This window comes from Schistocerca americana, chromosome 2 (assembly GCF_021461395.2).
Source record: "Schistocerca americana isolate TAMUIC-IGC-003095 chromosome 2, iqSchAmer2.1, whole genome shotgun sequence".
Classification (NCBI taxonomy): domain Eukaryota; kingdom Metazoa; phylum Arthropoda; class Insecta; order Orthoptera; family Acrididae; genus Schistocerca; species Schistocerca americana.
The window spans coordinates 380,017,798-380,043,489 of NC_060120.1; the positions used below are offsets into that span (position 1 = coordinate 380,017,798).

Below are 25,692 nucleotides of genomic sequence, written 5' to 3' on the forward strand. Positions count from 1 at the left end.
TCTTTCAGGACACAAATGAATCCAAGAAATGAGTAACATATCAGTTAAGGAAAGGAAAGAAACATAACAAAAAGTATTTCCTTCCAGATTTTCTGCAACACATTGTGTCAGGAACGTCGCTTCGTAAGGGCCAAAAGTTGCTGGACAACATCGTGATACTCCATTTGTCTTGATAACGCTTGTCCATTCGATAAATGTCCTGATAGAATCGTTCTGCATGCTAGGACCAACAACGCCAAGATTCAAATGGTTCAAATGGCTCTGAGCACTATGGGACTTCACATCTATGGTCATCAGACCCCTAGAACGTAGAACTACTTAAACCTAACTAACCTAAGGACATCACACAACACCCAGTCATCATGAGGCAGAGAAAATCCCTGACCCCGCCGGGAATCGAACCCGGAAACCCGGGCGCGGGAAGCGAGAACGCTAACGCACGACCACGAGCTGTGGACACGCCGAGGTTATCGGGCAATAAGTGAAATGGTACGCCCCATAAGATGGCACGATCTCAGTAGCTCATACACAATATCGCGATAATTGTCTACCGTAAGCTCTCCAAAAAACGTTCTTGCAGATATTTGTGGATGATAGCAATTCCATTCTGTCAACAACACTCACTCAATAAATCAAAGAAACGTTCATCACACATTAATTCCCTAATTTTCGGCCCATTACTCCTTTATTTTCGATTCACTCATCATTGGAAACGTATCTAGCAAACAAATGAATCCACTTGAAGGTTAGTCCTTGGCTTTCACAATGTTTTTGATGAATCAAAATGCAATGTGCAGTGAGAGTAGATAACACATTTTTGGGGTCAACAATGGGAGTGGGCCATTGCTTCCCATGATAGAGGTTTTTCTGTGTCTGCTGTTCGACTCGTTTATGAATCAGCAATGTTCTGTGTACCAGAGTCATATGGCGATAAGATTGAAAATACCTTGAGATATGCACATGTACATCATTTGCATTGCTCATACAAAATAAGTATGAGTACCAGTTTAAAGATCTTATGTATATCCGTAAGATTAAGTGCACGAGCAATCGAAACAGGAGGAAATTTGTTCCCATCGTGGAGTGGAGAGGTATTGCAGTCGGACTGAGCCTACACTTACACTAGATCCGTAATGCTCGCGACCATCAGACGGCACCGTAAGGGAAACAAAGACCGAGGCTACAATGTAAATGCCTACAGTAGAAACTGAAGACCGATCCGACTAAAACCGATGACTCTCAGTTACGGAAGGACGTGCTGACGGATCAAACATGTTTGTTTCCTGTCCGATATCGTAGGCCCGATGACACATAATGACAGCAAAAACTGATTATAGCACACACATAGTTACTCATTAACAGTTCTTTATTGATTATGTCAATGTTACTGTGAAAATGTCATTAAAGAAAATGAAGTGTGTTCACTTGCCGCGTTGTGGTAGAAAGTTTTTCTTCTTGACTGATGCACATTCTGAAGTTAGACTGAGCAGTGTAACCGATTCGAGAACTATTTTTTCTCGACAAGCGACGTATTATTTGCAGTTCATTGTGTTATTTGCTGTGTTGACCTCTCCTGGTCCATTCTAAGAGTGTGTTCCAAGAACACGAGCCTTTTTTTGATGATAATGTTCGAGATTCTCTCTGTCTTGGCATACAGTTCTTGGTTCACTCGTCTTCCAAACATATCATCTTCTGTTTCTCGAGGTCCTAATGTCCTCCTGAGAATCTTTCGTTCCGCCAGTTCTAATGTCTAAACTACTCCTGCTCTTACTAGGTTAAGAGTTTCTGCTGCATATAAGGCTGTAGGGCGGACCAGTGTTTAGTAATGTCTGAATTTTGCATTGATCGGAATGTAGATGTTCATCGTTAGTCTGTATGCTTTTTTCATTTTGTTTTTTCGTGCTCCCATTACTTTCTTTTCTGTCAGCCAAATTTGTATCCATTCTACCAGGTATTTAAATCCCTCCTCCTGTTGTCGTTCATCTAGAAGCTGCCTTGTTGTTTGACATATACCGCCTCTCCTCGGTAGGGATCAGTAGGCCTGCTTTAGTCGCTTGTCTCTGTAGCTGCATGATTTATTTAGCCGCCTCTTCTAATAATTCCGACAATATCACAATATCGTCTGTGAATGCAACACAGTCTACCCGTAGTTTTGTAAAACATGAAATGATGTTTTCTTGCACAGTCCTCGTGGTGTCAACAACTCCCTCCCGTCTATCCGAACAATGTGTGCGAACTACCGATCTTTTGGTTGACTTTGGTAATGAATGCTGTTAGGTTGTATACCAACAAGATGCTATCCAAAAAACTGTTAGACACAGTGAAATTTTGTCCGAATCTGTTTCGTCTACCACGCCATGTACAATTCCACCGAACCCGTTCCGGTCGGGCCAAGCACGAACACTTTCGCAGCATTTCCTTCCCAGCCTTCTCATCAAGAGACCGTTCCTCGTTGCTCCGACCAACTGTGATACGATGTGCATACCAGAATGTTAATACTGTTCGCCACAATCCATAACCCAAACTGACACCCTTACACTCTGAGCGACCGGCTGAGTGGGTTACTGTCACCGAATGCTCACAGCTCTAAGTTCGTCATTTTACTGACCCATCTAGGCCAGTATCAGCATTAATTGGCTTCTCACTCATGTCAGGTCACAAAATGGTTCAAATGGCTCTGAGCACTATGGGACTCAACTGCTGAGGTCATTAGTCCCCTAGAACTTGGAACTAGGTAAACCTAACTAACCTAAGGACATCACAAACATCCATGCCCGAGGCAGGATTCGAACCTGCGACCGTAGCGGTCTTGCGGTTCCAGACTGCAGCGCCTTTAACCGCACGGCCACTTCGGCCGGCTGTCAGGTCACACCTTGTGGACACTGTGAATAGTGAAGTTACCGCCTCAAAACTCCTAACTCACGAGGTGTGGTCTCTCAGACCGCGCGAAAATTTTCGAACTCGTTCTCTAAGGCCAGTTGTGGTGGAATGCCTCTATAATCCCCCTACCCTCCTTAAATTGCCTAGCCTACAATGTTTTGCTGTCGGTTGCGTTATCGCCTTCTGTGTTTATTGTTGACACGTGTTACTGATAGGTGTTGGAGTCTCCTAGACCGTGCCTCGTGAACTACATACCTGTTTTCTTCAGTACGGTGCCGTATAGCTCAAAATGTGTTGGCACGAATGTGTCATTTTTAACTTTCCAGCGTTTGATGAAATTGTTAGTCGATCTATGGAGGAAGGTGTCAGTGATATAGATCAAGAAATAAACGAAACAGACAACAATTTTACATTAGCCAGTGATCACAGATCTCCTATCGAACAAGAGTATCATTCAGAGGAAGAACTTCAGGAAAGTTGTAATAGGGATCTGTCTGTTTCTTCAATGAAATAAAATACTTAAAGTGTATGTTAAAATCGAATGTGTTCTGAGTGGTGATACAAACTGTAGTTCCCAGAAATGAAAGTCAATTTGACAGACTTCCTTTTTGTACCTGTAGAGTGGAATTTTTATGCGCATATTTAAACTCTGGAATTTAGTTTTATTTGGAAATTTATTTGCTACAGAGATTGTATAATTTTTCAGAATGTACTCTAGCAGTCTATTTATGTGTACCATTTAAAGGAACCACACAAAATTATGTACTTTTGTGGGATAAATAGTAAAATGTTGCAGGCTTTGTTTAGTCCAATAAAATAAACTAGAAGCATTTAAGCAACACTGAAATAATTGTAAAAATAAATGTTGTATAGCATAAATTAAAAATTTCAAATGATTTTTGCCTTAAATCTCGGTTTAAACATAGGGGTCCCAGAGACCACACATCGTGGTATACCTTACAGAAAAGACACCTCGCAAGTTAAAGATTAAAACTAGCAATGGTCTCGCATGAGCATGAGTCACTAGAAAGGAAACTAATTTTAGCGCGCAGACTTCTCTCTGTATTACAAGGTCGACAATGCATTAATTCATTGGATAACAATGACCAGCTCTGCTCCATGTCGCGACAGGTGTCAGCGCACAGCCGAGGTGAGGAAACGAATGTACACGGACGCCCCAGAGAATGACGTCACTAGCAATCTCTAGAGAAGCGCTCTCCAGCCGGTCAAAACAAACAAGTGGCCAGCCGACGGAAAGAGGTAGTCACGCATTTGCTAGTTTTACGCTCGTTTCATCGATAAAGCACGCAGTTGCATGGCACTTTGTGAACAGCTGAGCGGGAAGAATGTTCCGCAATAGGTGCACCGGTACATTACTACAACATGTGTGCCAGTCAAGTTGTACACCGTCCCCGAGCTAGGGCGGTAGACTCTGCGTCCGAAAGGAACCTAATTGGTATAGAGTCTGGGCCAGAAGACTTGAGCCGGCCGAAGTGGCCGCGCGGTTCTGGCGCTGCAGTCTGGAACCGCGAGACCGCTACGGTCGCAGGTTCGAATCCTGCCTCGGGCATGGATGTTTGTGATGTCCTTAGGTTAGTTAGGTTTAACTAGTTCTAAGTTCTAGGGGACTAATGACCTCAGCAGTTGAGTCCCATAGTGCTCAGAGCCATTTGAACTCTGCGTCCTGGACCATATTTGCAACCATTATGTTCTTGTTAATATTGGGTCTGAAGTGAATGCCAAGCCACATGAGCTACTACCTCCGGAAGGAAGTAATTCCGCCCTCCAATTCCGTGAATGATTCAAATATTGCGGTATACGGAACCCTATTTTGAACTTTGGACCTGAGTTTAGGACACATGTTTTCATGGCAGTTTTTCATTGCTGACGCCAAGGAAGCTGACACTGGAAGCTGACTTTCTACAACATTTTCATCTCACCCCAGATCGGGCACTTGGAACTCTTCTTTATCACAGCAGAAGACATTCTGCAACTGGGATCATTGGGGCCCCACTGCCATCCACGCTCACACATTCCACAAGTCCAGCTCACAAACTCTCCTTCCTGCCGACACACATAAAAGGGATCGATAAACACTTTGCGACTGTCTGGCATCGATGTTGAACTAGCAACAATTCAATCAGCACTACCTCGACATCAAACAAGAAACAATTCACCTATGCAAAGAGAACCATTCTGTACATGATAAAATTCGCGCATCTGTAGAGGAGCTCATGGCTGCAATTACATACTTGGAGTAGCTCACCAGAGAACAACCTCATCATTATGATGTTATCACCATGAACGAGTCAAGCATGGGGTAGCTGGCAACAGACACAGACAACGGAGTAGTCGGCAAATCTACACCAGCACTGACACAGGTCAGTCCAGTGTAGCCTTCTTCTGGTTCCTGTACACTTACTGCGTGTGTAAGCTCTCAGCCCCAATAGATTCATGTGTGCTGGTCAGACAAAGTGCTATCTGCAACAAAACTGTTCCTAAAATCAGCACCATGCCAGGTCCACCACTCTGACATAAGGCATGTATACTAGCTCCAGATAAGCCTTGCATGATCAAGTTGGCTGTAGATGAGTTACTACAAGCTGATATCATCAGACAGTCTTTGAGTGTCGCCCATTCATCTTGTACCTAAGAAGGATGGCACATATAGACTTCATGGCAACTAACGGGCTCTCAACATCCGCACCATCATGGACAGTTATCCAGTTCTGATTATTCAGGACTTTACTCATCGTTTAGCCGGTGTCTCTGTGTTCAGTGTGTTGGACTGCAAAAAGGCTTATTTGCAGGTTCCCATGAACGAAGAGGATTTACCAAAGATGGCTATTATCAACTCTTTTGGACTTTATGAAGTCCTTTACACGCAAAACGCACTCAGAAATGCAGTACAAACTCGGAAAAGGTTCATAGACAATGTTCTTTTCCAGTGTTCCTTTCGCTGTACCTACTAAGATGATATTTTAATCTTCTCTGTTCTTAACTCAAACATGGTGAGCATCTCAGATTGGTTTTCAAAGCCTTAAATAAACTTGGTGTCATAGTTAATAGTAATAAATGTCAGCTATGACAGTCAGTAGTTACCTTCCTTAGTCTTCAGTTAGAATCGAAGCATACAGCCTACAATACAGTGGACTGAGTCTTTAGTCAAGTACCACAGCCATGTAACATTCAAGATTAAACTGATTCCTTGGCATGGTAAATTTGTATTGCAAACATTTATCTCATGCAGCTGCCATCCAGGTGCCACTGACAAATGTGTCAGAAGGCAAACAAACAATGGACAAAACAGACATTCAGTGGACTCAACAGATTCAACAAGCATTTCAGCAAATTAAATATTGCCTTTCTCAGACTAAGACAGTGGCACACCCCCTACCACATCAGATCTGTACATTACCTCAGACGCAAGTGATTCCATCGTTCTAGCAGTTCTCCAACAGTCGGTAGCAGGAACACAACAACCACTACAGTTCTTCTCCCAAAAGTTGACTGACTACCAACGCTAGTGGTCGGCTTACGACAGGGAATTGTTGGTCGTATACAAAACAGTAAGGCACTTGAATGGTGATATGGAGGGCACGTTTTTGACCATATACATTGATCATCAGCCTATGGCAGATTCCATTTGCAGTCTAGCAAAAGACTGTTGTCCAGTTTGTTTCACCACTTAGATTATATTGTGAAATTCATAACACATATGCGACATCTTTATGGTGTTGACAATGTGTCAGATTAGGACCAGTGCTCTCTCAGCAGATAATGGCTGTGATGAAATAGCAGAAGCACAAGTAAATGACATCCAGTTTAGGGTATACCATTCCTATCTCTTCAAAACAACTAATGTGTAATGTTTCACAGGATCATTTTCGATCACTAATGCCTTCAGCATGTAAAGACTGAATAAACTACACAGGCTGTCCCATCCAGGCATTTGCCCTACAAAGAAACTCCTCAGCGTTTGTTTTGCGTGGCCAAATGGCATAAAAGATTGTACAACTTGAATGGAAATATGTGCTACCTGCCAACGATCTCAATACAATAGCATGCACGACCACAACACAACCGTTATTCAATTTCGAAGGGCTGCTTCCTGCACATCCACCTATACCTCATCGTGCTTCTCCCCAACTTAAGTGGTTGTCATTATATCCTTTCGGTAATTGGCTGGGTAATCCACTGGGTCAAAGCTATATCAGTACCTGACATCAATGCAGAAATCACAGCAAAAGCATTTATTAATTTATGGATTTCCCATTTCGGTTGTCCTTCCTTAATTACGATTGATCAGTGCAGATAATTTGAATCACCACTTTTTACCAAACTCTGTCATTTGCTCATTGTTCAGCACTTTTGAACCACAGCTTACCACTCTCTAAAAACAGTCATGTCTCACGGAGGATAATGGACAGAAGCTCTACCGTGAGTGCTATTAGACATGCATTCAGCATATGAAGAAGACCTCCAACATCTCTGGGAACCGCTAATTCTGCTGGTGGACTACACAGGGCCATCCCTACCAGCTACAGAGAAGAAACTTCCTCTGCTCGTCTGTAAGGTGAAGTGGTACATTACAATCTTCGCCCACCGAGCCCTAGGGGACTGTGACTACATAATGCTGAGAAATGATACCGTCTGCCCAGCATTGCAACCGTCATACTCACGCCCACACAGAGTGATTAGAAAGGACAATAACACATTTGACACATTACTGAAGGGGAAACTGACAACTGTTACCATCGATACATTCAAGCATGCGTGTAACCTACAGAACACCTCTGATGCGAAGGTAAACAGCGCCGACCACATGGACAACAATACATCATTCAGGATGACAATGTAGTTATAGTACGAGTAGATGTGCAACGATTTCGGTATGAAGAGATCTTGGTTAGATTTGTCAAGAACAACATAGTGGATAGGCAGCACGGTGAATAGTGGAAATATATTCTCGCCATTACAAACTTCTGCAGGTTGTGTACAGAACTCTCACAGTCATAGCCACTAAGAAACAACACCAGCCTTAGTACTTGCGAACAGAACACCATTTCCACCACCTAACCCCCCCCCCCCAAGACTCCCCCCCCACCTCACACAATATCATCTCTACTGACTGGGCAGCGTCACCCGTCACCCAACCCAAAAGCGCTCCTGCACTGCGCTACCAGGAGGTTGGGGGGGAGGGGGGGGGAGTGTCAGTAACGACTCAGCAGCGATTGCATCAGCTAACAGAAGAAAATTCTCTGGTCAGTAGCAAAGTAGTGCCGCAGGACTGTATTTGGAGTCAGTACGTTCTAAGCCTTTGTAGTATGTGTATGAATTTGGTGTATTTCTCCCAAGAAATAAAGTATTCTGTTACCCACTTACATTCTCAGTCATGTTACTTGGAGTGTCCTCACCTGGGTTCTCTCCACAAGCCTTAAACCTGTCCTGCTGACCAGTTATATCATTTTTTACGCCTTAGAAAATGTAGTGAAATTTGTCGATAGTCATATTGTGGTAATCCTTGAATTTATCTCGAAAATTTTGTAAAGACCTATCTTTGTTGGTGGCCGAGCGGTTCTAGGCGCTACAGTCTGGAACCGCGCGAGGGCTACGGTCGCAGGTTCGAATTCTGCCTCGGGCATGGATGTGTGTGATGTCCTTAGGTTAGTTAGGTTTAAGTAGTTCTAAGTTCTAGGGGACTGATGACCTCAGAAGTTAAGTCCCATAGTGCTCACAAGGGAACCTCCCCATCGCACCCCCCTCAGATTTAGTTGTAAGTTGGCACAGTGGATAGGCCTTGATAAACTGAACACAGATCAATTGAGAAAACAGGAAGAAGTTGTGTGGAACTGTGAAAAAATAAGCAAAATATACAAACTGAGTAGTCCATGGGCCAAATAAGCAACATCATGGAAGAAGTGTGCTTAGAAGCGCCGTGGTCCCGTGGTAGCGTGAGCAGCTGCTGCACGAGAGATCCTTGGTTCAAGTCTTCCCTCGACTGAAAATTTTACTTTCTTTATTTTTGCATAGTTATTATCTGTCCGTTCGTTCATTGTCATCTCTGTTCACTGTAATAAGTTAAGTGTCTGTGTTTTGCGACCGCACTGCAAAACCGTGCGATTAGTAGACGAAAGGACGTGCCTCTCCAATGGAAACAGAAAACATTTGATCGTAAGGTCATAGGTCAACCGATTCCTCCACAGGAAAACACATCTGATATATTCTATACGACACTGGTGACAGCATGTGCGTCACATGACAGGAATATAACTTGTACACTTGGCGAATGGGTAAAAAGATTCTTCTACCTTGTCCGATTTAGGTTTTCTTGTGGATGTGATAATCACTCCCAAAAAAAGTGATGAAAACATAAGAGTTTGTCACATAAACGGAAAATAAAAAATTAAAATTTACACCCGATGGAAGATTTGAACCTAGGACCTTTCGTTCCGCAGCTGCTCACGTTACCACGAAACCACGGCACTCCTGCGTTCCTGTTGTCCTTATTGTTGCTTATCTTTCCTTGAACTACTCAGTTTGTATATTTTGCTTATTTTTTCACAGTTCTACACAACTTCTTCCTGTTTTCTCAATTGATCTGTGTTCAGTTTTTCAAGGCCTATCCACTGTGCCAACTTATAACTAAATCTGACGGGGGTGCAATGGAGAGGTTCCCTTGTCAGAGCCATTTGAACCATTTATCTTTGTTGAACTTGTTCTTTTAAATTTTCTTATTAACGATAACGCTCTCCACCAGTAGAAACCAGCACAAAACGGACCATGGGGCACATGATTGCTGTATATCACACTGGGAGAAGTACGGATCCAGTGCAGGTGTAGCCAAGAACGAAGTCGGATAACTTCGGGTCACATAATCGGTCTACATCGGATCGAGAGAAATACGGATCGCCGCGTGGAGTGGCCGCGCGGTTTAAGGCGTCGTGTCAGCGACTGCGCGACCCCTCCCGCCGGAGGTTCGAGTCCTCCCTCGGGCATGCGTGTGTGTGTTGTTCCTAGCATAAGTTAGTTTAAGTAGTGTGAAAGTCTAGGCACCGATGACCTACGCAGTTTGGTCCCTTAGGAATGCACACACATTTGAACATTTTTTGAAATACGGACCCACTGTTGATGTAGCCTGACTTTGCTAGAACTTATGGACAAGTAAATCGAAGAAAGACGAACGTAATGAGTAGGCGAAATGAGATTGGCTGGTTCAAATGGCTCTGAGCACTATGGGACTTAACTTCTGAGGTCATCAGTCCCCTAGAACTTAGAACTACTTAAACCTAACTAACCTAAGGACATCACACACAGCCATGCCCGAGGCAGGATTCGAACCTGCGACCGTAGCGGTCGCACGGCTCCAGACTGTAGCGTCTAGAACCGCTCGGCTACTACGGCCGGCGAAATGAGATTACCGATAAACTTAACATCAATATTGGGGACTACGAATTATTCGAAGTAAAAGAATGCTGCTACCGTGGAAGCAAAATGACACATGATGAAGAACAGAGGGCGTAAAAAGCAGAGTAGCACGAGCGAAGAAGGCAGTCCTACCCAAAACAGCAAGGCGGCCACAATAAACTACGATAAATACCCAATTCCGTATTGAGAAAAAAAAAAGATTCCACTTTTAAATTGCGAAGCTTAAATCTCAGGTTGTTGCTTCGATAAATGTAAATCACTTGCAAGATCCTCTTGGGACAACAAATATGGCTTGTGAGATATCCAGTGGTCATGAAATGTTCGGTCGGCATGCACATCTCCTTCACTGTTTTCTGAGAGCATCATCATTGGATTCTTCTTCTATCACTTTCACTTTCTCAGGAGGTAATGGTTTCGGCATTTCTTCACTGTGACACATAGGCCGTATAGCAGATAGTAAATTAGGACATTGCACAATTCTCCTTGTTTTCGAACTGATTTAATCTATTTTCTGTCAGACAAAAAATAACAGCCGATTGTGTGATTTAGCAACAGGAAAGGACACATGGCGTGATCCTTTTAACTATTCTATCAGGTGTATAGTACATGACCAACAGCACGATTCTTGTATTTCCGTTGGCCAAACTTACTCCTTTAGTAAGTTCTTAACACTTATGTACGAAAGGATTTAAGTTTCGGTTTTTGCGATTTCAGAGTTAACTATCCATAGACATAACGAAAATAATTTGCGCTAGTTACACAGGTGCGAGAGATTTATCCTTCCGAATTAACAAAACAGACAAACGAGAAACCATCACAAACTTAAAATAACAAACAGTCATTCCCAACAACTGGCAAAACTCTTCAACGCTGAGATAAAGGTGGCAACAAATATAACGTTAATCTACGTATTCCATAATGGTTCATCATCAATGCTGCCAAAGCAGCTTCATTTCCTGGAGGCAGGTTTCTGAACAGAGGGTCTAGTGTGGTAATTCCTTGTACACATTTCAATTATTTTTCAAGTGTAAAGTTCGTGAAATGTGTAAGTTGGTGTAAAGAAAAATAGCCTGTTGTACCATTTTCATCAGTGTTGACGAATAAGCGGTAGCATATCAGAAGAAAACTGAGCCCTAATAGCAAATACTGATTTAATTTTTGAATTAAGCTTCCACGACTTAGCAAAAATCACTATTCACATTCTTTGTAAAAAAACTGTCGTTGATCAGTGTTATTAGCGAGATTATTGCCTAATGTGGAATCTCGAACGTTAAACACACTGGCATTTGTCATGTACGGGAAATGTATGTCTGGGAACGAATCAGTTTAATCGAAGCCTTCATACTGTGTTGCATCTGCTTGCACCAGTTATTTGCAGATTTTTGTTTTGTTTCTGTATAATCCCCTTAAGTGGTTTATTTAAAACTATATGAAATTCAATGGTATGCGAAAGTTTTGCTCCCAACAATTGGCGATAATTTTCCGGTAGTTGAGAGGAAGTACATTGGATGATATGGAGTCTTGTCAGTGACAATAACAGAAGCGTTTCTTGCAAAAATAGGAAGATCCATACTAGGAGAGTTTGGAGTTACATGCACTATCTTGTGATAAAAAAGGCCTTTTGTTTTATCCAAGAAAGAGGTAGCTCCTGTTTTTATCTCTTTGTTCTGGTATGTTTACAGGAGCATTACGCAACAGTGTTATCAACAACGGTGTGGTTTTCAGCCATGTCGTACCATGTCGTAGTGGCACAAACAGCAGTCGTATTCTTGTTCGAAAAAAAAAGAAACAAACAAACAAAGAGTTCTGAAAGATAGTGAACGGAAACGAAATGTAAGGAAGCGACGAGTGATCGAAGGCAAGACGTATAACACCGTAGGTGGAGAATGTCAGAGTAAAACTGAGTCCTATAGCTAAACACTGGTTTCATTTTAGAATTAAGCATGCACGACTTAGCAGAAAACAACGTCCATATTCTTTGTAACAAAACATTAGGTGTAGGCATAGATGTGTTTCAGTTAACTTGTTGATGGCGAAAAATATGCCTTCTAATTCTTCATAACAAACCAAGTGAAAACGAGCACAGCATGTTTATTTAGGCCATTATAGTACAGATCGAGTTCAATGAGACAGTGAGAAGAATAGACAGTGTCAGTCAGACTTCCTTGATGCACCGACTGCCCCAGATGTTACAGTAGGGGGAATGTGAAAATTAAAAAAAAAATTAAAGTACTTCGACCCTTAAATTAAAAATAAATGCTGCGATTAACTTAAGGTTTTCATTACATAAAATGTTATGCTTTCAGATAGAAGTCATAAGAAATATCAACCATTTCCTAAATGTAGACATGTCGTCTGTTTTATGGCAAGGAAGTGATAGTTCCACCAATGAGGCAAATACCACGGGAAATAGACCACGTATTTTTTAATGAAAGTAATGTTCTAATATGTGAGTCTATTAAAGATTTTACTGAGAAAGAAACTTTACACGTAATTTAGAAACATGGTTTTAAAGTCTTTTTCTGTTTATTGAAAACTTGGAAAACTGGAGTTGCTTTCTTTTTTCAGAAAATCTTTCTTGTCGAAACGGTATTTAATCGACCGGAAGACGAACAGGTGGCCTTTCCCACAGAGATGCCGAGCGCACGAGGAGGAAAAATGCAGCTTCGTTTAGTGGTGTCTTCACGTTCCAGGTGATACAATAAATTGTTGTAACTTGCACAATGTGTGTGTGTGTGTGTTTTTTTTTTTTTTAGATCCGTCTCAGTTAATATCTTTTGTGTGTCAAGTCTAAATTTTTCAACGTTTCAACATACCCTCAGTATATTTTACCATCTCATATGGCAAATTAGCTGTATCTTCATAATTAAATTTGGCTATAGTTGGTGGAATGTCCATAAAGAGAGACATAATTCTGTTGAGTGTCAATGACAGTCATCATTTTTTCTATAGAGTTCATTTTAGAACATATTTCTTACAGTTTTTTTTACTTGCTGTTTAAGTTTTACCTCGTGCCTTCCACTATATCTTTCAACTCTGTTGAATAATCAGTCATCTTTGGAGTAATTACTTAGTGTTGGTCACAAACAAGCATTTGGGCATCGCCACTTTTCATTCTCTTTTATGCAACTCCTTCAGTTTCGTGGGCTATTGCATCCAGCTATCTCTAGTGCTTTCCCATTTTCATGTCGTCAGTTTGACTGAAAACTGATTTTTGACGCCGGTACACGTAGACAAATGAAAAGTTGCCCCTCTTATATCATAAGGCGAAGTCTGTTTGATGTGCCTGCACAGTAAATCTGGTACGGTAATTATAACAATATGTACATTTTTGGACATTATGTTTCTATGAAGAAAATATTGATATCTGCTAAACCAAAATTAAGTAAGTATCTGTAATACACTTCTTATGCTTTACATACATGCATTGGCAAGTTATACTTCTGTTCTGTATAACATTGCAAATTTGGTAGGCCCTGAAAATGACGGATTTATTTGTTGAAACCAGTAAAATGAAAAAAATTTCCTAATTATGCAATTGGTGACTGAATTTTATTCTGTAACTAGCTAAGTATCCAGCGCTCACCAGATATGTATCAATTCCAATTCTGTTAATCCACCTCCAGAGCTCTCCTCTCTGTTCATCTCCTTCTGCCGCTTTCGCTGTCTAACTCTTCCTCTCTCTTTCTCTCGCTGCATCTGCTATTCCGCCTCTCTGTCTATCTCCTCCTCAACACTTTCTCTGTCCATTTTCCATCCCCCCCTCTCCCCAAATCTCTGCCCGCCTGCTCCTTCTTCCTCTGTCCATCTTCTTTCCCCTCTGAGTCCATCTGCTCCTGCACCCTCTATCTCATCTTCAATCCGTTTATCTTCTCCTACACCCTCTCTGTGTCTATCTCTTCCTTCCTCCTCTCTCTGTTCATATCACCTTTCTCCCTCTGATTCCTCATTCCTATATTTATCCCATCTCCTCCTCCACCCTCTCAGTTAATCTCCTCCTACATGTTCATCTACGTACATACTCTGCAAGCCACCCTACTGTGCGTGGTGGAATATACTTTTTGTCATTACTAGTCATTTACTTTCCTCTTTCTCTCGCAAATAGAGCGAGGGAAAAACGACATCTATATGCCTCCGAATGAGCCCAAATTTCTCACATCTTATCTTCGTGGTCCTTACGCGACATATATGTTGGCGGCAGTAGAATCGTTCTGTAATCAGCTTCAAATGCCGGTTCTATAAATTTTCTCAACAGTGTTCCTCGAATAGAATGACGCCTTCCCTCTAGTGATGCTCATTTGAGTTCTCGAAGCCTTTCCGTAAGGCCTGCGTGTTGTTCCAACCTACCGGTAAGAAATCTAACGGTCTGCGATTGAATTGCTTCGATGTCTTCCGTTAATGTTACCTGGTGCGGATCCCAAACACTCGAGCCGTACTCAAGAACATGTCGCACTAGTAGCCTATTGGTGGTCTCCTTTACAAATGAAAATTCTCCCAATAAACCGGAGTCACACTACGTCCCGCACGATCAGCAATTTTCCCGGGTGGATACATTACATTCTCTCCTGCCAATGACGCTTACTGATCTGGCGGCACGGTTCGCGCATACATCTGCGAGGCATCCTGCTCAAGTGACACTGATCCATTACCTTCGGTTTATTGCGACAACGAGAGCCGCAGGCACATTTTACCGGTAGGTGGTGTTGCACCACGATATCGATGTTGACATTGAACCCGCTGGCCGACATCGTTCAAATGCTAATCATTTCTGCAGAGCAGACTTAGAGAAAGCTTACCATAATGTTGATTGGAATACCCTCTTTCAAATTCTGAAGGTGGCAGGGGTAAAATACAGGGAGCGAAAGGCTATTTACAATTTGTACAGAAACCAGAAAGCAGTTATAAGCGTCGAGGGACATGGAAGGGAAGCAGTGGTTGGGAAGGGAGTGAGACAGGGTTGTAGCCTATCCCCAATGTTATTCAATCTGTATATTGAGCAAGCAGTAAAGGAAACAAAAGAAAAATTCGGAGTAGGTATTAAAATCCATGGAGAAGAAATAAAAATTTTGAGGTTCGCCGATGACATTGTAATTCTGTCAGAGATAGCAAAGGACCTGGAAGAGCAGTTGAATGGGATGGTCAGTCTCTTGAAAGGAGGATATAAGATGAACACCAACAAAAGCAAAACGAGGATAATGGAATGTAATCGAATTAAGTCGGGCGATGCTGAGGGAATTAGATTAGGAAATGAGACACTTAAAGTAGCAAAGGAGTTTTGCTATTTGGGGAGCAAAATAACTGATGATGGTCGAAGTAAAGAGAATATAAAATGTAGACTGGTAATGGCAAGGAAAGCCTTTCTGAAGAAGAGAAATTTGTTACCATCGAGTATTGATTTAAGTGTCAGGAAGTCGTTTCTGAAAGTATTTGTATGGAGTGTAGCCATCAATGTAAGTGAAACATGGACGGTAGATAGTTTAGACAAGAAGAGAATAGAAGCTTTCGAAATGTGGTGCTACAGAACAATGCTGAAGATTGGATGGGTAGATCACATAACTAATGAGGAGGTATTGAATAGAATTGGGGAGGAGTTTGTGGCACAACTTGACAAGAAGAAGGGACCGGTTGGTAGGACATGTTCTGAGGCATCAAGGGATCACAAATTTAGCATTGGAGGGCAGCATGGAGGGTAAAAATCGTAGAGGGAAACCAAGAGATGAATACACTAAGAAGATTCAGAAGGATGTAGGTTGCAGTAGGTATTGGGAGATGAAGAAACTTCCACAGGATAGAGTAGCATGGAGAGCTGCATCAAATAGTCTCTGAACTGAAGACCACAACAACAACACTCCATCTATTCTAAAAAGCATACTTTAAAATTAAAACGAAATAAAATTGACGCAAGAGTGTTCTGTAATCAATTTCCTTTGAACACTGATTGCATTTCCTTAGTATTCTATCAATAAACTGAAGCACGCCATCGGTTTTACCTACGGCTGAGCCTACTACATAATTCCGTTTCATATCCCTACAAACTGTTGCACCCAGGTATTTGTATGTGTTGACCGATTCCAATAGCGACTGGCTGATAGTGTTGTAATAAGATACGCCGTTTTTTCGTTTTATGAATTGCACAAGTCTATATTTTTGAACAATTAAAGCAAGTGGTCAATCTCTGCACCACTTTGAAATTTTATCAAGATCAGACCAAATATTTGTCCAGCTTCTTTCAGCCAGCAGCCGCCAGCCAAGACAGAGCAGAAACAGCGAAGTACCGATTTTGTGACAATTTACGAATTCCTAACCAGGAGCGTATTACATAGTTTCAACTGCGTGCTTTGGTAGTTTAGTTTCTGATACTCTGCGTTTTAATCGAATTTATTTGACACGGTACTTGCGTTTCCGTCAGTGTCTACAGTACAATTTCGTAACGCATGTCTATAGTCGTTTGTTTGTCTCTGTAGTGTAGTTTTTTGCCGTCTCTGGTACGGATAGGGACTGTGATTGTTGTGTGCGGATGCGAGCTTAGTTGGTGACACTTTGCTTTCAGCTCCAGTCTGTGATGGCTTCGGTTACACAGCTTGAGGCTGCAGTGGTTAGGCATCACTGTTGTGCACCCACCGTGGGGATCCAGCGGACGTCCAGCATGACCCTCGGGTCCGCCGATCGGTTCGTGCCGATGACCAGCCCAGTTACTGCTCGCACTGAGGTTGACCTCTCACCCATAGTCGAGTGGGAGGTCACCTCGTGGCGTGGTAGGCGCCGAAAGACTTCCTGTGTGACAGAACGTAAGGCCTCCCTGGTTGACCCGACAAACAGGTTCCAGGTCGTATCTATGGCTAACACTGTTCAGAAGACAGATGCAGTTGCTTGTCCTATTTCAGAGGAAACCTCTCAGCCTGCAAGACCCAGCCATTCACAGAGAATTGGATTAGTGATAGTTGGGACCTCCAGTGCTAGCCGCGCTATCGGGCGTCTTAGACACATGGCTGTTAAGGAGTGGAAGAAAGCCATTGTGCACTCCGTGTGCGTACCGTGTGGAGTCATTCCAGAAGTGGAACAGGTGCTTCCGGATGCCATGAAGAGCACAGAGCGCAGTCAACTGTAAGTGGTGGCTCACGCCGCTACCAATGATATGAATCGGTTTGGAGTGGAAGAGATTCTCTCTGGTTTCGAGCAGCTGTCAGAAGTGGTAAAGGCTGCCAGTCTTGCTTGCAAGATGAAATCAGAGCTCACCATTTGCAGCGTAGTTGACAGGACTGATTGCGGACCTCTGGTACAGAGCAGAGTGGACGGTCTGAATCAGGGGCTCAGACAGTTCTACGACCGTAGGCTGCAGATTCTTTATTTTACGCCGTAGGGTGGTGGGGGTTTCGGGATCCACGAAATAGGTCAGGAGTCCATTACATGCGGGAGGCGGTTACACGGGTAGCGGGGCCGGTGTGGCGCGGGCTGGTCAGTTTTTAGGTTAGACGGTCTTGGGAAACACAAAGAGGGCTCCAGTCTCAAAGGATGCACGTTGAACATGGGAAGAAGGTAGATACAGGAACCATCGGTATAACGGTTTTAAATTGTAGTAGCTGTGTTGGGAAAGTGCCAGAGTTCCACGAGCTAATGCAAAACATTGATGCTCAAACCGTTATAGGCACTGAAAACTGGTTAAAGCTTGAGGTAAGTTCAGTTGAAATTTTTGCGAAGGACTCAACGGTGTTCAGCAAAACTGAAGTAGGTTCAAATGGTTCAAATGGCTCCGAGCACTATGCGACTTAACTTCTGAGGTCATCAGTCACCTAGAACTTAGAACTAAATAAACCTAACTAACCTAAGGACATCACACACATCCATGCCCGACGCAGGATTCGAACCTGCGACCGTAGCGGTTGCTCGGTTCCAGACTGCAGCGCCTAGAACCGCACGGCCACTCCGGTCGGCAAGTAGGTAGTTTCTGCGAGTTAGTATGGGTAAAAACCATTCTTGACAACCGGAATAAAATAATAATTGGAATCCTTTTACCAAGCTCCCAACTCAGATGTTACATTTGCTGAAAGGTTCAAAGAAAACTTGAGTCTAATTTCAAACGCGTACCCAACTCATACAATTATGGTTGGGGCTGACTTCATTTTATCCTCGATATGTTGGCGAAAGTACATGTTCAAATCCGGAGATACGCATAACACATCATCCGAAATTGTGCTAAACGCATTCCCTGAAAATTATTTCTAGCAGTTAGTTCATGAGCCCACTCGAATAGTAAACGGTTGTGAAAACACACTTGTCCTCTTAGCAACGAATACTCGTAATCCTGAAACAATAACGACCAATAAGGGATTAGGGAACACAGGTTGTCGTAGCGAGACTGAATACGCAGCTCCCAAATCCCCAAAAACTAAACGAAAATATGTCTATTCAAAAAGGTAAATATATATTCGCTTGGCGCCTTCCTGAGAGACAATCTCCACTCCTTCCAATTGAACAATGTATGTGTAGAACAGATGTGGCTTGAATTCAAAGAAATAGTACCGACAGGAATTGTGAGGTTTATACCAAACAAATTATCAAACGACGGAGCTGACACCCCGTGGTACACAACAAAGGCTCAGAACACTGCTGCAAAAACAGCGAAAAAAGCATGTCAGATTTAACAATGCAAAATCATTAAGATAAGCGATCTTTCACAGAAGCTCGAAATTTAATGCAGACTTCAGTGCGACAGGCTTATAGTAGTTTCGACAAGTAAACCTTGTCTCAAATCCGGCAGAAAATCCAAAGAGATTTTGACCGTATGTTAAGTTTGCTAGCGACAAGACACAATTAATGCCTTCTCTGTGCGATAGGAATGGAAATTCTATCGATGACAGTGCTGCTAAAGCGGCGTTACTAAGCATATCTTTCCGAAATTCCTTCACCAAAGAAGACGAAGTAAACGTTGCAGAATTTAAATCAAGAACTACTGCCAACATGAGTAACCTGGAAGTAGATACCGTCGGAATAGTGAAGCAAGTCTGCTGGTCCAGACTGTGTAACATTTAGGTTCCTTTCAGATAATGATGACGCAATAGCTCCACAATAGATCCTTACTTAACAATCATATACAACCGCTCGCTTGACGAAAGATCCCCACCCAACGACTGGAAGGTTTCACAAGTGACACCAGTATACAAGAAAGGCAGTAGGAGTAATGACCTAAATTACGGCCCGAATCATCAACGTCAATATGCAGCATGATTTTAGAACATATATTCGAACATTATGAATTGCCTCAAAGAGAACGGTCTATTGACACACAATCAACACGGATATAGAAAACATCGTTCTTGTGAAACATCACTAGCTCTTTACTAACTTGCTCTACTTAGCAACAAATAATCCTGAGTTAATAACGAGCATCAAAACCGATCAGGGATTAGTGAACACAGGGTTGTCGTAGCGAGATTGAATATTGCAATCCCCAAATCCTCAAAAAATAAGCGAAAAATATACCTATTCAAAAAAGCAGATAAAAATTCACTTGACGCCTTCCGGAGAGACAAACACCACTCATTCCAAATTAATAATATAAGTGTAGAACAGATGTGGCTTAAATTCAAAGAAATAGTATCGGCAGCAATTGAGAGATTTATACCAAATAAATTAACAAACGACGGAGCTGATCCTCCCTGGTACACAAAACGGGTTAGAACACTGTTGCAGAAACAATGAAACAAACATGCCAAATTTAAACAGACGCAAAATCCCCAAGATTGGCAATCTTTTACAGAGACTCGAAATTTAGCGCGGACTTCAAGCCGAGATGCTTATAACAGTTTCCATAACTAAACGTTGTCACAAAACCTGGCAGAAAATCCAGAGAGATTAAAATCCAAAGAGATTATGGTCGTATGTGAAGTATGTTAGCGGCAAGAAACATTCAATGCCTTCTCTACCCAATATCAATGGAGATACTATCGAAGACAGTGCTGCCAAAGCAGAGTTACTAAACACAGCATTCCGAAATGCCTTCACAAAAGAAGACGAAGTAAATATTCCAGAATTCGAATCAAGAACAGCTGCCAACATGAGTAACGTAGAAGTAAATATCCTCGGAGTAGTGAAGCAACTTAAATCCTTTAATAAAAGCAAGTCTTCTGGCTCTGAGCACTATGCGAGTTAACTTCTGAGGTCATCAGTCGCCTAGAACTTAGAACTAATTAAACCTAACTAACCCAAGGACATCACACATATCCACGCCCGAGGCAGGACTCGAACCTGCGACCGCAGCGGTCGCTCGGCTCCAGACTGCAGCGCCCAGAACCGCTCGGCCACTCCGGCCGGCTCAAGTCTTCTGGCCCAGACTCTATACCAATTAGGTTCCTTTCGGACTATGCTGATGCATTAGCTCCATACTTAAAAATCATATACAACTGTTCGCTCGACGAAAGATCCGCACCCAAAGACTGGAAAGTTGCGTAGGTCATACCAATATTCAAAAAAGGTAGTAGGAGTATCCACTAAATTACAGGCCCATATCGTTAACGTTGATATGCAGCAGGATTTTGGAACATATATTGTATTCCAACATTATGAACTACCTCGAAGAAAACGGTCTATTGACACACAGTGAACATGGGTTTAGAAAACATCATTCCTGTGAAACACAACTAGCTCTTTATTCACATGAAGTGTTGAGTGCTATCGACAAGGGATTTCAGATCGATTTCGTATTTCTGGATTTCCGGAAGGCTTTTGACACTGTACCACACAAGCGGCTCGTACTGAAATTGCGTACTTATGGAATATCGTCTCAGTTATGTGACTGGATTTGTGATTTCCTGTCATAGAGGTCTCAGTTCGTAGTAATTGACGGAAAGTCATCGAGTAAATCAGAAGTAATTTCTGGCGATCCTCAAGGTAGTGTTATAGGCCGGCCGGCCGGTGTGGCCGTGCGGTTCTGGCGCTTCAGTCTGGAACCGCGTGACCGCTACGGTCGCAGGTTCGAATCCTGCTTCGGGCATGGATGTGTGTGATGTCCTTAGGTTAGTTAGGTTTAAGCAGTTCTAAGTTCTAGGGGACTGATGACCTCAGAAGTTAAGTCCCATAGTGCTTAGAGCAATTTTTTTTATCCAAAATAATGAAACATGTGAGGTCATCCACATGCGTGCTCAAACGAGTTCGTTAAAATTCGATTACACGATAAATCAAGCAAATCTAAAGGCCTTCAATTCAACTAAGTATCTAAGAATTACAATTACGAACAACTTAAATGACAAAAAAAGCATGGATAGTGTTGTGGAGAAGGCGAAACAAAGATTGCGTGTTATTGTCAGAACACTTAGAACATGCAATAGATCTACTAAAGGGACTGCTTACACTAAGCTTGTCCGTCCTCTTTTGGAATACTGCTGCACGGTGTGGGACCATTACCAGATAGTGTTAACGGAGTAATCGAAAAAGTTCAAAGAAGGGCTGCACGTTTGTATTTTCGAAAAATAGGGGAGAGAGTGTCACCGACATGATACACGATTAGGGGTGGACATCATTAAAACAAAGGCGTTTCTCGTTGCGGCGGGATCTTCTCACGAAATTTGTATCACCAACTTTTTCCTCCGAATACGAAAATATTTTGTTGATGCCGACCTACATACAGAGAAACGATCAGTGTCATAAAATGATGAAAATCAGAGCTCGCATGGAAAGATATAGGTGTTCGTTTTTTCCGCGCCCTGTTCGAGAATGGAAAATACATAATTATTGTGAAGGTGTTACGATGAATTCTCTGCAATGCACTTAAGTGTGATTGCGGAGTTTCCATGTAGATGCAGATGTAAATGTAGTCCTTATTATACTCGTACATAACTATATACTATGGGAAACGTCCCTGGTTACTACTTACACTGTCTGCAAGGTCATTAATCTACAACGTGAACAGCGAGGGTCCCAACACACATCTCTGTGGCACATTCCATGTTACGTCTAGGTCTGTCGATGACACGCTGTGTCCTCCCTACCAAAAGATCGTCAATCCACTCATAAATTTCGCTTGATACGATCATACTTACAATAATAAGCGTAAATATGGTACTGAACCAAATAGTTGTCAGGAATCAAGAAGTACTGCATCAGCTTGACTATCTTGATCTGTGGCTTTCAAGAAGTCATGTTTTAAAACTGCGAGCTGTGTTTCACATAATCGACGTTTTCCCAATGGACGCTTGTTAGCACGGAGGAGGTCATTCTTTTCGAGATACCTCAAAGCTTTTGAGCTCAAAATATGTTTTTTTTTTTAAGATTCTGCAGCGAACGGATGTTCAGGATACTGGATGGTTCGGTTCTGGCACCATTCTTGTAGTTGGGTACGACATGTGCTTTCTTTCAACTATCTGGTACGGTTTTCTGTTCGAGGGATCTACCGCAGATTATGGTTGGAGGAGGGGCTGGCTCAGCTGTAAATTTGATGTAGAATCTGATTGGGATTGCATAGCATTCTGAAACTTTGTCCAGTTTTAGAGATTTCAGCTGTTAATCAACATCACTGACACTAATATCTATATCACTCATCTTTGCTGTGGTGCAGGAATTAAATAGGAGCAGTACTCCTGGATAATCATGCGCTAAGCGGAAGATGCATGAGCGCTATAAAATTGTACTTTAAGTAAGATAGACACACTTTAAAAGGGAAGAGTATTTATCACAAACCAACTTAAGTACCGTCTACATCTACGTCTGCATGGATACTCTGCAAGTCACACTTAAGTGCCTGACAAAGGGTTCGTCGAACCACCTTCACAATAATTTTCTATTATTCCACTCTCGAACAGCGCGGAAAATAACGAACAGCTACACTCATGCTCATAAATTAAGGATAATGCTGACACATGATGAAACAACGCACTAGTGGGCGGTTTCCGGGTTTAAATCATCTCGGGGTATGACCATGCGGGCATTTGACCTCCGGTCGTCGCACGGTGGCGCTGTCAGCAGTCCACACACGCAGAGGTGTGTTGGTGCATGTCAGAGTAAGTGTGCAGACGTTTTCAGACGTGCTAATGGTGACTATTGAAAATGGCTCAAAGAACACATATTGATGACGTTATGAGGGGTAGAATACTAGGGCGACTGGAGGCTGGTCAAATACAGCAGGTCGTAGCATGGGCCCACCGTGTTCCTCAAAGTGTGATCTCAAGATTATGAAACGATTCCAGCAGACAGGAAACGTGTCCAGGCGCTACAGTACGGGACCTCCACAGTGTACAACACCACAAGAAGACCGATATCTCACCATCAGTGCCCACAGACAGTCACGGTGTACTGCAGGTAGCCTTGCACGGGACCTTACCGCAGCCACTGGAGCAGTTGTCTCCAGACATACAGCCTACAGACGACTGAACAGACATGGTTTCCTCGCCTGGAGACCTGCAAGGGGCTTTACACCAACCGCTGGTCACAGGAGAGCCCGTAAAGCCTGGTGTCAAGAACACAGTACATGATTATTGGAACAGTGGCCCCAGGTCATGTCACAGACGAGTCCAGGTATAGTCCGAACAGTATTTCTCGCCGGGTTTTCATCTGGCGTGAACCATGAACCAGATACCAACCTCTTAATGTCCTTGAAAGGAACCTGTATGGAGGTCGTGGTTTTATGGCGTGGGGTGGGATTGTGATTGGTGCACGTACACCCCTGCATGTGTTTGACAGAGGAACTGTAGCAGGTCAGTATGCACCAGTATGTGTCCGCCTTTTCAGGAGTGCAGTGGGTCCCACCTTCCTCCTGATGGATGATAACACACGGCCCCATCGAGCTGCCATCGTGGAGGAGTACCTTGAAACAGAAGATATCAGCCGAATGGAATGGCCTGCCTGTTCTCCAGACCTAAACCCCATCGAGCACGTCTGGGATGCTCTCGGTTGACGTATCGCTGCACGTCTTCAAACCCCTACGACACTTCAGGAGCTCCGACAGGCACTGGTGCAAGAATGGGAGGCTATACCCCAGCAGCTGCTCGACCACCTGATCCAGAGTATGCCAACTCATTGTGCGGCCTGTGTACGTGTGCATGGCGATCATATCCCATATTGATGTCGGGGTACACGCGCAAGAAGCAGTGGTGTTTTGTAGGACATGTGTTTCGTGAGTGTTTTCCCAACTTATCACCAATACCGTTGACTTAAAGATCTGTGTAGTGTGTGTTCCCCATGTGCCTATTCTATTAGCGCCAGTTTTGTGTAGTGCCACGTTGTGTGGCACCACATTCTGCAATTATCCATAATTTGTGAGCATGAGTGTATATTCTTCCGTGCTAGCTCTGATTTTCCTTATTTTATTATGATGATCGTTTTTCCCTATATAGGTTGGCGACTGCACAATATAAACAACAATAACATATAAACTTATAAAATATATTAACAAAAACAAAAAAATTAAAGCGACCAAAGCATAAAGAATTTTCATGTTAGGACTGAGTATGCATCATTAAAGAAGGTAAAGCAGAATTTAAATGTTAAAACAACTAGAATTAGTGCCCTGTACGTATGTAAGAGGGCATATTGACGAGTAATGTCACAACTGGTGGCGGTCTTGCTCTTTTTCCGGCAGCAGGATGCTTGCTTTACGTTTCTGGCTATTTGCATGGCGGCATCGACGCGGATCGGACAGGTCGGCGCAGCGCCCCACCGCGGGCCTGGTGAGTTTTTCCGTTGGGCGGCGACTCGGGATGCAGGTAGGCTGTGACGTAGTGGATAGGTAGTTTCCACCAATAGTGGGAGTAAATTTTACAGATATCCTGTTGGGCGCAAATTTCACTGGGCGTAGTTTTCACATATCCGCTCTCGGACCGCAGTCTGACACCGTTTTTTTAACGACTGAGCTTCTGGTCCATCTTTAACGACCTCGACGTCATCGAAATTTTGTTTCCTTCTTTCTGGCATTGTCACACATTTTAATGAGTAAATAAGAAGTATAATATAACATAAGTATAATATAACATCTGTCATCGTGGTAGTGCCTCGCGTCGTGAAATGATGAAAATAAACGTATCGAAAACGTGGCCTTTGGTTTTTTGTAGCTATTTGGTTTGCCATTTCTGATGAAATTTATGTTACTACTTTAAGCTAGAACATCACATACAGTACTTATTATCATGTACTTACTTCGATTCTCCCAATTGAAACGAGCGCCTCGGCTACTTCAGCTATGCCTCTAACGAAAATCATGGTCATTGTCTGTGCCAAAACGTTGAAGTAAGTCAGTACAACGAACACCTGAAACCGATTAGATAAATATGTACCAATTAGACAAATATGTAAAATAGAACTCGTTCTTTGCAGTTAGGAATCTGTAATTTACAGTCTGTACTACAGCTAGATAAGGATTTGGGCAGCTTAATGAATGAAAAATACGAGAACAATGGG

The 25,692-nt window shown here is 42.7% G+C and overlaps 1 protein-coding gene across 2 annotated transcripts in view; it reads right to left on the bottom strand.

Annotated features, from left to right (window-relative positions):
- LOC124594829 (ATP-binding cassette sub-family C member 4-like) overlaps positions 1-25,692 on the bottom strand; it is a 316,274-nt gene that overhangs the window by 173,531 nt on the left and 117,051 nt on the right. For both annotated transcript variants that reach the window (XM_047133276.1, XM_047133277.1), the window contains one exon: positions 25,432-25,542. In XM_047133276.1, the coding sequence (XP_046989232.1) occupies positions 25,432-25,542 (111 nt within the window). The remainder of the gene's footprint in view (positions 1-25,431; positions 25,543-25,692) is intronic.